Source organism: Gorilla gorilla, chromosome 3, assembly GCF_029281585.2.
Source record: "Gorilla gorilla gorilla isolate KB3781 chromosome 3, NHGRI_mGorGor1-v2.1_pri, whole genome shotgun sequence".
Classification (NCBI taxonomy): domain Eukaryota; kingdom Metazoa; phylum Chordata; class Mammalia; order Primates; family Hominidae; genus Gorilla; species Gorilla gorilla.
Genome location: NC_073227.2, coordinates 142941687 through 142954329, shown reverse-complemented (window position 1 = coordinate 142954329; position 12643 = coordinate 142941687). Strand labels below are relative to the sequence as shown.

At 43.1% G+C, this 12643-nt stretch overlaps 1 protein-coding gene across 1 annotated transcript in view; it reads right to left on the bottom strand.

Moving 5' to 3' along the window:
* The window catches only part of FGF2 (fibroblast growth factor 2), a 72598-nt gene extending 61744 nt beyond the window's left edge, over positions 1 to 10854 (bottom strand). Inside the window, exon 1 of the mRNA XM_019025035.4 lies at positions 10183 to 10854. Coding sequence (XP_018880580.2) covers positions 10183 to 10360 — 178 coding nt within the window. The 5' untranslated portion in view covers positions 10361 to 10854. The remainder of the gene's footprint in view (positions 1 to 10182) is intronic.
* Positions 10855 to 12643: the final 1789 nt, after the last annotated feature.

Sequence of the window (12643 nt, the reverse complement as noted above, 5' to 3'; positions counted from 1 at the left end):
AGACATGCAGCAAGTATTGGATTAAAAGATATGTAGCAGGCAGTAGAAAGATAGATTATTTGCATTTCTAATTCAAAAGCAAAGTGTTTATCAAGTGATATGTTTCCAAAAGTAATTTTTTAAATGGAAGCATTATTTGACCGTTTTAATCTCTTCCATTTCCTATTGATGTAAGGCCACCTAAAAACTTATGAATTGTTTTCTATTTACAAAATGATTCAGCTTAGAAAGGAGTAGAATGAGACTGGTCATTCAGTAATTTCTCCCACCCACCCTTGCAGACATCACATCACAAAGACTGTGACTCACTTTGTCATACAATTTCTATCCTCTTAAGAGTTTTTCAGATTGTTGTGATGAATACTGGGTCATAAATCTGAATAAATTTTCAGATGAAACTATCCATGCCATTTCATCACAGCCCAAAATATTAACAATGGTACCAGACGGTCCCCAATACTAACTTTTACAATGATTCACTGGTTTTAGACCTGAGTAAGAGAGAGACACACTGACGTAAGGATTGAAGTGTCTGAATCAGGTATGAATTCCCAGGTCTGCGTTCCTTAATTAGAGTACTATAACCAGTTCTGGAACTGAGCATTAATGTTGGCTAGAAATATTAATATGTTACTTAACAGCTGAAAAGAAAAGTTTCCAAAATAAAAAGTGATCCAACAAATGACTACGCTTTACCTTTATTGCTTCCCTTGAATAATGTTAAAGGTGTTTGCAGAAAAGAACTACAGTGCTGCTGCATTCAATTTACCATTTTATATGCCTCATACTATAGTATTTATACTTATTTGAAGTTGTTGCCCATTCGACAAATATAGAGTGAACCTTTTCATGGGATTCAGACTGGTCACTCATTCAGCAATGAAGCCAAAAGGACCCTGGGATGAGTAAATTCAGCCTCAGACCCTCAGAATAGAAAAGAGTAAAGAACTACTGGGTAATGTGGTCTGGATTTTTTAAAAATAAAAATTTCTTGCCAGCTAGGAATTTCCAGTAAAACTGGGGGACATAAAATTAAAATACAACAAGCTATTAGAGAGAATTTTTAGATAGCACACAGAAAAGGAAAGATGGATACAGGATGATGTGAAAGAAATAAGGCCCGAAGCATGACTGGAAATGGGATAAGGTACGAGGACAGACAGGACATTTCAGCTTAAGGAAAACTGCCTGGTTAAAGGCTAAGATGACAAGGAAGACAGGAGACGTGAAGGGCAGGTCAGAAAGGAAGTTAAGAGGCTTGGCTAATTTATTGAGTACATCTTCAATTTAACAAACATTCTTTGAGTGGCCACTGTGTGTGAGGATAGATGCAGCAAATGGGATCCAGTGCTTGCCTACAAAGAGTTCACAGTCCCAGTGCAGAAGCCAGACACATAAACCACTAACTATTACAGAAAGCCATGAAGTTCTGTGTTCAGACTATGTACCAAGTATATGGGAAAACAGTAAAAACCATTAATTCTCCCTGGGAAGGTAGAGGAAAGTTTCACAAAGAAGTCTGTTGGGCTGGATCTTAAAGGATTTTTCCAGAGAAAGGTGAGGATGGGAGGAGTTGTGAGAGAGAAACTGATAAGAAAAAGAAGGATTTTTCAAAAACAAGAGTTACATGAAGAAAGGCCAATCATTGTGACAGTAATCGTTATGACACATTAAAGAGACTATAATTAAAGCACAGAGTGCTGCAGCTTCAGGAAGGTATGGATGGTAAACAGTAAGAAATAAGGTAGGTCATGTTTAAGAAGGAAAGCCAGGTAGGTCTGGTTAGTGCTTAAAATTGCAGGAGAGTAGAGGTCATTAAATCAAGAGGCAGGGCAAGGAAATCACTATGGCTGGGAAACATTTTAGAGAGATATATACGAAAGAAGTAGAGAAAGGCATCAAAGACAATTCCATGGTGTCTAGCTTTGGAGACAAGAATAATAATTCACTACAAGCAGAAATTCAGGAGGAAAGGTGCTAGTTTGAGAAAATGGTGTTAAGTTCTGTTTTATGTATGTTAAGCTGAAGCTATGGCAGTGTGTCTGCCCTCCAAGCAGTGGGAAATTGAGATGGGGAATCAAGACAGAGACAGAGACAATACATGATCTTCTGAAGGAATACAAGTACACAGAAAGAAGAGTAGAAGGCTAAAAACAGAAGCTTGGGGGAATACAAATGCAAAAAGAAAACAGAAGAAAGTGGAAAAAAAGACAATTGGATGGGCAAAAGTATAAAGGCCTGAGGAGTTCTTCCAGCCTGCTGCACAAGGAAAGACCACAGCATTGCAGTAAAGAAAGAGTTTAATAAACACAAGGCCGGCAAAGCCACATGGGAGATGGAGTTAGTACTCAAACCAATCTCATCCACAGCTCATGGGATAGGAGTTTTTCAACAGCAGTTTGGCGGAAAGGGTGAGGATTGCCATGCAATGGGTGCTTACTGATAATTCATTGGGCTGAAGATGAAATCATAGGGGGTCAAAGTAGTCCTCTTGAGCGGAACCATTCCTGGGTGGGGCCACAGGAGTGGTTTAGCAGGTCCAGCTGGAGCCATGGGTGTCAGACATGCAAAAAACCTGAAAAGATATCTCAAAAGGCCAATCTACAATAGTGGTGTTATCTGCACCACTATTGGTGCACTAGTGGCAATCTATTAATACGTCCACACCTTAGCACAACTCAGATTCCTGTCCTCCCCCGAAGCCTGAGGGCCTTTCATTAGCTTTATAAAGGCGGTTGAGTTTTGGGGAAGGCGTATTATCCTTTAAACTATCTCCCAAAGTTATCTGGGCCTAAGCCCAGAAATGATTAAGGCAGCTTGAAAGCTAAAGGCAAGAGGAGGGGAGTGGGCTAGATCATATCTCTGGCAGTGTCATAATTTTCTCAGAAATAACTTTTGCAAAGGCAGTTTCAAAAGGAGAACCAGGTTGATGTGATGTAATAGAAGCCAAGGAATTATCAAGTCAGAGGCAGACAATACTGCCACATGTCAGAGTAGCAAGAAAAATTGGAAAAGGCCACATGATTAAATTAGAAGACTACTGGTGCTCTCATAAGAATGATTTAAGTGGAATACTGAGGGCAGAATCTAGAGTTTAAAAGAGTTCAAAAAAAGAAAAGGAGATGATGTAGAAGAACATACTGATTCCAGGATATTATTCACAAAAGAAAATAAGAATGAAAAACAATGCACAGCATACCTGAGAAAGTTTTATATTGCATAGTGAGACAGGACTGCCAAGTATAAAGGGGTCCCTGGAGAACCTTCAACTGGCCTGCACACTGGGAGAATGGGGTGGAGCCACAGAAGTTCACGCCCTTTGCAGGGAGGAGACTGGTCTCTCCTGTTCGGGGTGGTAACTTGGGAATCAATCTGTGAGATGGGGGCCTGTTAATATGAACCCCTATTGCTTTGCTGTGTTGTTTTTCCTTTTTTCTTTCTGACCAATAAATTCCATAACCCCTCACCCTCCAAAGTGTCTGTGAGCCTAATCTTTCCTAGGCGTGTGACAAGAACCAGGATTTTCCTACAAAAATAGTACATGATAAAAATCTTAAATACTTTTAAGGAAATCAGAATTCCCAATAAAAGTTCTGAACAATTTTTCCTGAAAAATGATTCATCTTTCTCTAGATTATTCTAAGAAAAACTAATAGCCAGTCTCCAAAATTCCGAAATGTTTCCCAAATATAACTGTGCTATATATAATTATCTTCATTTAAAGATTGACCAAGTATCTAAACACAGATGTCAAGACACCAAGAAAACTGTAAACTTTGACCAAGCTTTATACAGCATACGGCTCATGAGTAGTTATTTCACAGCAAGTTCCACAGAGAATGTTTTCCTCATCAGCTGACATTTAGTGAGCACTCTCTGAGTAAAAGGTACTGAGCTTTTTATGATGTTTATTTATATAAAGAAGTCATGGTTCCTACCTTAAGGTGCCAGCATCTTAAGGTGCCTAAATTATGAACAGAGAATAATCTGTTCACAGAATGCAGCCAGATCATTACTACTCTGTAGAAATTTCTTTTAAAAAATACTTTTTTCTTGGCTAATTTGAGTTATCATTTAATTACAAGTTTTCATTATAAATTAACGTATAGCTTAATTATAAATTAAACCAGGATCATTCCTTTCAATTGTTCAATTATATCTGGAACATACACTTAATATTCACATAGCTTCTCTTCAATTTTTAAATCTCCAAAATACCTTGAAAATCTGTTAACTTTTCATTTCAGAATTCTATTGGATAATTCATCTTAGAGGTTAAATTGCAGAAGTCAATAGCTCTATAAAAATACAAATACACACACACACACACACACACACACACACACACACACACACATCCATTATACATTTCTGTAAATGAATAAGTATCAAAGATATACCGGTCAAGTCAAAAGTCACCTTGTGCAGGAAGAGTGACAGAAGACAGCTGGATGAGACATAAACACTGAATATTGGCTGGCTGTTGCCTCCAGGCCCTTCCAATTTCTTCAAACTAAAAATATTCTGAAGGTGTTTAGAATGAGACTGGTCTGGCTTCTAAGAACCACAGTCTATGGCTCAAAGGGTGAGTTCCCCTGGAAGTTGCCACTTTTCTTTTCCTCCTCTCCTAAATTCCTGTGGCTATACATAACCTAGCTTAAAAGGCCTTGTTGGCGGTCATTGTTAAAGGGAGAAAAGAGAAAGCAGGAGCTAACTGAACAGTGGATACAACAAGGAAAAACTTAAAATCACAGTGCCATAAGTGCATTTTCTAGTGATCCAGCTAAAACTCTACACTGATAATCATTATTCCAAATTATTATGCAAACAATCAAGCATTAACTATTTATTGAGCACTGACAATATACAAATTAAGTACTAGACCAGATCCTAATTTCAGAGCACAGAAAAGGACAAACTCAAAAATAAAACAGAACAAAATACATTTGTTTGGACAGAATATCCTGATGAGGTTAAGATTTGTGCCCCAGGCTGGGCACGGTGGCTCACGCCTGTAATCGCAGCACTTTGGGAGGCCAAGGTGGACAGATCACCTGAGGTCTGGAGTTCGAGACCAGCCTGGAAAACATGGTGAAACCCCGTCTCTACTAAAAATGCAAAAATTAGCTGGGTGCGGTGGCAGGTGCTTGTAATCCCAGCTGAAGCAGAAGAATTGCTTGAACCCAGGAAGGAGAGGTTGTAGTGAGCTGAGATTGTGCCACTGCACTCCAGCCTAGGTGACAGAGTAAGACGGTGTCTCAAAAAGAAAAAAAGAAAAAGAAAAAGATATGTGCCCCAAAGATACAGATTTGCCTTGTTCCGTTTCATGGTCATAGACTTTTATCCCATGCCAGCCTTCTTACAGACGTGTGCTACGGGACAAAGGGGCCCAAGCAGGGTATTTGGAAAATCAACAAACACTAGAATTGGAAAAACAAGCAAAGACTACAGCACATGTGTAATTACCAGCTTGTACAGGCATCTCGTGGTTTTAAAATAGTAGTTCCAATAATGTGAGACCTTAAATTGTCTTTTCAACATCACTGATGATGAGTTCTCAGAATCAGTGTAGAGATGAAGAAAGTCAATTTTATGCTTATGATATTTAAAGAACTGTTCTTGTTTTGTTCATTACATCTGTAACATTTTATTTTCTAATTAAACTTTAAAATTATGTCCTTCCACATAAAATGGCATCATAAATCAAAATGAGAATACTTAAAACCCAATTGTTACACCATTGTCAAAGTCTAATTACATAACGGTCATTTTATAAACAAATGAAACCCCTCAGGGCATGTCATGAGGGGATATTGCCTTTTCTAGGCTGAAGTCACTTGGCATCAAACTCATCTTAAAAGGCTCCTAAGGTGTGGTAATATCTATGACTCATGAATTGTCCTTTCATTGCTGTACTGATTACATGATTTCCAAGATTAAATGAGCTATTAGATTCTGACTTCATTTGTTTACTGCACCCAATATTTATTACAGTAAATATCAAGTTCATTAAGTAAAATTATTGCTATCCACTTGCCAGATATTACCAAAGAGAGGTGGGGGAAGAGAATCTAGTACGTGTATTATTAAATCAATGGTTCCATTTACCCCAAAGGCAGTAGTGAAGAGATGGAAAGGAGGCTTTATCCAAAACCCCAGGAAATCAACCTGAGGCACCCGTAAACTAGTAAGAACTCTTCAAAGGGGCTAGCAGCTCACTACCCTGAAATGGAGGAAGCCTAACCAAAGTGGGGTCCAGCAGGGCACACTCTATGGTGGAATGAAGAGCGCACTGAGGCTGAGGGATGGCAGGAAGAGAAGGCAAGGGACCAGGTGGTAAGAAGCTCATTCAGGATAACAAAAGAGGAAACCCACAAGTGAACTTGAGTAATTGGTGACTTTTCTGAGCTTCAGTATCCTCTTCTGTAAAAAGAGATGGGTAAACCAGAAGGTCTGAAGCCTCCCTTTGATTTCACAAGTCCATGTTTTTATGCTTGGGGTCGCATGGAACACATGCAGTAGCAAAGAGCCCAGGGGTCAGGCCCACCTACAAGCCACCCCTGCTCCACACTGGGGTAGGCAGGTCCCTCTGCCTTTCCAAGTCTCAGCGTCCTCTGGAGCCTGCAAGCAAAGAAGTGTGGCACACAGGCAGTCACCTCCTGGGAGAAGCCCAAGGGTAGATCCAGTACTTCTAACTACTCTCATTTTTTTTTTTTTTCTGTAAATAAGAGCACCTGGAATAAATTGAATACTAAGTGTACATAAGCAGCATACATTTCACTTACTATACTCTACCACATGTTGTACGTGCTGCTTGGGATAAAGTGTTCTCTATTCTGAATGTTTTTACACAGCTTGCTACTTTAGAGTATATACTTAATATTATCCATTCCCACCGCATTGAAAGAGGCGTGCCAAAAGTTAAGGATGCCAAAAGAAAGGCAGGAGTGCAGTGCACATGCTGGAGAAGGAGAAACTCTCTAACCACTTTTAACATCTTGTTTTTATCAAGACTCTCATGTCAAATGAAGATTATTCCAGGACTATGAGAAAAACGCCAGAAAATGGGCCCTTTTGAGTGCAAATTCAGGAGAATGCCCAGGTGTGAAGCACAGTTGACCTTCAGCAACACTGAAAAATTGGAAACATTTGTGTTGTGTCATCTTCTCCTACCTCTTCTTTTAGAAAATTTTCCTCTCTTTCCTACCTCACAGCTTCCCACTCTGCCTCCTCTTCCCCTGCACCTCTCCAGGACCCCATCATTTATATCACAGTCTTCAAAGCATCCCTCCCCAAACTCCAGTCCTTCTGGCCAGCTTTTGGGGAAGAAATTGCACTCACAATTTAATCCATACTAAATGTTAAAATCTGATAATGGTTGAACTTGGCCTTTCAAAAGTTACCTGCAGTTTAGAAAACATGTAGGCACAAAGTGTCATGCCAAAGGAAAAAAATTCCAGTGACAGATGTTCAGGTCAGTTGGACAAAACAGTCTGACGAATGAGACCATAGATTTTTCAACTTTTCAAACAGGTCTAGAAATCTGAGCCATAATGTAGTAGGAAACTGTGGCTACTATTAACTCTTCTCCATGTTTTCTGGTCAGTTTTATTTGTTTTGGGGGGTCTCCTCATGGTTTGGTCAACTATCAGTAAACATCCAATATGTGAGAAAATAATATACTGTACTTAAATTTATGTCCAGGTTGGGCTACATAGAAATAGATGAAATTTGTCATTTTTAGATTTGTATTCTTGTCAGTCTATTGCCTGGTACAGGTATCCTTTTTAAAAAAAAAAAAAGAGTAGTCTCTTTGGGGACTTGGGAAGAAAGTGTGGGAAGTTGAGGAGGGACAGGACTACAAACTGGATTCAGTGCATACTGCTTGGGTGATGGGTGCAACAAAATTTCACAAATCACCACTAAATAACTTACTCATGTAACCAACTACCACCTGGTCCCTAAAACCCTATAGAAATAAAAAATTTTAAAAAAATTGGTAGTCTCCACAAGTCTGGATGAGTTATTCTACATCCCTTTTAATGTCTTGTCCTTAGCTAGTTATAAAGTTAGCAGAGTTCTCAACCTGAGTACTAGTGACATTTGGGGTCAAAAATGTTTTTGTTGAGGGTATTATAATGTGTATTGTAGGATGTTTAGCAGCATCCCTGGCCTCTACCTGCCAGATGCCAGTAGCACCCTTCCAGGTTACGGCAACCAAAAATGTCTCCAGGCATTGTCAAATGTCCCCTGGGAGGCAAAATCGTCCCCATTTGAGAACCACAGAGTTAAAGTAAGATTACAAAAATGAAAACCCAACTCACAGTTAGGAAGAAAAAGTTAACAGTTGTTTTTACAACGGTGGTAATGTGGTATGCAATTCAAAATTATGTCCACTGGCTAACCTCTACATAGTTTTATTCTAAGGCAAATCGGGTATCAAAATCTTCAAAGAAAAAATGATTCAGCAACTAATAGAGTCTGAAAAAAAAGAGTATTAGGAGAAGCCCCAAATATTAATTTAATTTAAAGGGAAACTATTCTGTCTTCTGGTCATAATACATGCTTTTTAATAAATAATTTGTGATACTAGAAATAACAAAACCAATTGGGACACACAGCACCTTGCCCTTGTCAGCTGAGATGGCGTAGCAGACAACTGCAGAACAAATTTCAATCACAAAGATAATTTTTTGAAATAGATACTCAAGTTACCAGAATAGAGAACTAGCACTAACCCATGTAATAGGTTACAAGCATCTTTTCAGTTTTACGGGATTAAGTGATTGATAAAATTTTTAAATTATGGCAAGCCTGAAAAAAATTAAAGACTTGCCTCTCTTGCAGGTTGCTATTTTGGAAGCAATAAAGACTCAGCTCATATGAAAGTGTATTGCCCATTCTTCTGCCAATTCACGTTTGGTTGTAGAATTTTCTTCTCTTCCACCCCCCCTCCACCTCCCCTCATGACATCCCATTAGCATCCCAAGACAAAGGCAGAACTACAGGGGAGTGGCACTGGGACCCCTGTGGGTCTTTTCTCAGGCAATGAGAGAATCAGATTCTCCACCTGGAACCCATAAAGGAAGGAACGCCATAACACACAGCTTTTAAAACACATGTTTACATACACTTACAGGAGGACAGGTTACAATATATTCTAGTCCTCTTTCTCTCACTTCAAATTCCATCAGTGTTGTAAATCGGCTCATCTTATGCCCCTTTCTTTCTCTTTCCTCTAGACCAGTGGCTCTCAAAGTGTGATGTGATCAGCATCCCCGGGGAACATGTTAGAAATGCAAATCTTCAGCCCCCACTCCAGACTTAGGGAATCCCCTAAAGTCCAAGCACTCCTTATTTAGGCCAGTGTTCTTTCTAGAACCACAAACATTGTTACAGAAAGCAAAACTGCAATTCTCATTTCATCCTCAAGCCTGCTGCAAGGTAGTAATGTATTAGCCCCACGTGAGCGATGAGGAAACCGGCTCTGGGGTTAAGCGTCGGCTCAAGGTCTCAAAGCTAGTCACTGCAGGTGGAAGATTAAAGTGTTTGCACTTCTTTTCACTACTGAAACAAAGCTATGGCACTTTATTAACAACATCTGGATTTTTTGCTGGTTGGCTGGTTGGTTTTTGTTTTTGCTCTTTCAGCTTTCGTCAATTCGGAAAAATATAAAACAGAGTGGGTGAGAGTAGTGTGCCATATGCCTCGGGTCGTCCCGAGTCGGAATTTAAGGACAGGACTCTAGAAAGGTGTTTTTCCAGTAAAGACCGTTTCGTTCTGCTGCGGTCCTTCCTGTCTTTGTCCCCGGGACAGCACGCAGCAGATAGAAGCGGCCAGAGCTGCATGGCGGGGCCGCGGGCATCCCCGACGCGACAGGTTGTCTGCGGGAAGAGAGCCAGTCCGCGAGGCCCCGGCGCGCCGCGGCTCCGGGCCGGGGGTACTGGTTTACAGGGCAAATTGGCACACCCCAAAGCCCAGGGGACACCCGGGCCTACGCCGCAGCCCGGGAAGGAGGGGGTGAGTGGTGAACCCGAAACCGCCGAGGGCCGCGCGGCCAGAAACCACACGGACCGCTAGGGTCGCAGTGAAGATCCGGGAGGAGGGTGCAGGCTGGAGGGGAGAGAGCGGGCGAGAACCCACGAAATGGAAATGAGGCGGGGAGAGCGGGCCGGCACTCACTGTGAGGGTCGCTCTTCTCCCGGACCCCGTCAACTCGGCCGTCGGGGTGGATGCGCAGGAAGAAGCCCCCGTTTTTGCAGTACAGCCGCTTGGGGTCCTTGAAGTGGCCGGGCGGGAAGGCGCCGCTGCCGCCATCCTCGGGCAAGGCGGGCAGCGTGGTGATGCTCCCGGCTGCCATGGTCCCTGCAGGGCCCGGCCGGGATCCTCGAGCCGCTGGAGCCGCGCGGGGAGCCGCCGTCCCCCGGCCCCGGCCCCGGCCTCCGACCCGCTCCGGGGCACGGCCCCGGCCCCGGCCCCCCAGCCTCCCGCCCGGCAGCGCGCGGCCGCGCCCGCGGTCCCCCAGCCTCGAGCCGCTCGGCCGCTCTTCTGTCCGCCGGCCCCTGGTGCGCGGCGAGCCGGCGGCCCGGGACCTGGGGTTCACGGATGGGTGTCTCCGCGGACGCCGCCTGGGGAGAGCCGCCTCCCAAGCTGCAGCGCCCGGGATCCCGTTGCAACCGCGGGCACCGCGTCCGCTAATCTGGCACCCGCCGGGCCGCGGCGTCACATCTTCTACATCTCCACCCCCCACACCCACCAGCCTCCCGCGCCCCCAGTTCTCCTCCCTCCTGCGCGCCGCCCCCTACTCGCTCGGGTTTTCTGGGGCCGGCCTCTGAGTCCGGCGGTTCGGCCACAACACGCAAGCGCGCGACATCAGTCCGGGGGGGAGCCCGGCCTCAGTCGGGGGCGGGGGAGAGGCGAGGGGCGGGGGGCGCGCGTCGGAGGCCGCGGCAGGGCTTTGGCAGTCCCTGGGCTCCACCGCCCCTTATCCCCCAAAAGTCACCCCCGCACCACCCAAACCACGTTTAGTTTAGGCTTTCTCCACACTGCGGGGCTTTTGCTGCGCAACCAGCCGTGACTCAACTTTTAAAAGTTTAAACTCAACTTTCTCCCCCATTTTTTCCCCGCTAGCGTTTCAAAACGGAGAAGCCGTTTCCACCCCAAAGTAGAGAAGTTGCAATCCAAGGAAGAGTCTGTGTCAGAGCAGGCTTTGAAAATCCCTAAATCACCAAAAGACGAGAGGTACAAGTGGGGCATAAACTTTAAAATTAAAGGACAGAGGCTGAAGTCGTCTACCAAGAAAAGGAGAGAAAGAGGCCAGAGAAGGGGAGCAGATTGGGTTGCTAAAAGGAAAAGGTTTCCTTTACTGACCTAACTTGAATTAGACGACGCAGAAAGATGAGGATGGGGATAAGGATAAATCCTTATCGCGATTGAAGCGCATTAATGTCTTAACTCCGACCTGGCATTTGCCCTAGCTAAATTGTTATGCATTTCTTGGAGAGAGAGTTATTTTCTGTAAATACCAAATGTAAAATTGAAGTTAATTGCATTTTGGTAATTTTCAGTAGGATATAGCAGGTGCCACAGATGACTAGGAAAATATCTATTCAGAAAACTTGCATGTATTGAGTACCTACTGTGTGCAACACATAATGTTGAGTGTGTGGGAGATGCCAAATCTGATGCGAGCGTCTCACACACTGAGGGAGGTAAGATGGGTAGCATGAGTAACACAAATACCAGTAGAAAGTAGGCCATAGAAGAGTAAGACTAAGTGCTGTGACATTTCAGACATGGGGTAACTCAGCGTGGGGAGGCAGGAGATTTGGGAAAGCTTCTAGAAGGAGTTGCAAGTATGGACGTGCCTCCTTGTAGAAACATTAGGTTTCAAAAGGCCATGCATAAGTGCATTTGTTCTTAAGTCTCCAAGAAGGCTTTAACTCCAGATGCATTTCTAGAATGTTACATACAGGAGAATGAGTAAATTCTTTGAAGCTTTAAAACCAGGCATGCTGTTGTTTTTTTATTTTTATTATTTTTATTATTTTTTTTTTTTAGACAGAGTTTTGCTCGTGTTGCCCAGGCTGGAGATCAATGGCACGATCTCGGCTCACCGCAACCTCCACCTCCCGGGTTCAAGCGATTCTCCTACTTCAGCCTACCGAATAGGTGGGATTACAGGCATGCGCCACCACCACGCAGGGCTAATTTTTTGTATTTTTAGTAGAGACGGGGTTTCTCCATGTTGGTCAGGCTGGTCTCGAACTCCCAACCTCAGGTGATCTGCCCACCTCAGCCTCCCATAGTGCTGGGATTACAGGCGTGAGCCACCGCGCCAGGCCCAAAACCAGGCATATTCTTCTTTCTTCTTGCAGTTGGTATATGTTCTATAGAGGAGGAAAAAAAAAATTTCCCCATTCATTACTAGGTTTATGGCTGAAGCCCCTGTAACAAAAGACACATTAACAAAAGAAAAACATACTAACTTATTTATGTAAGTTTTACACAAAACAGGAGACTTCAGAAATTAAGACCCAAAGTTAAGAGGGAAGCCTGTGTATTTTTAAGGCTAGGATTGATAAAGAAGTGGAAGTCATGGAGAAGTATGATTGGACAAATCTGTGATCTAATGGTAATAAAC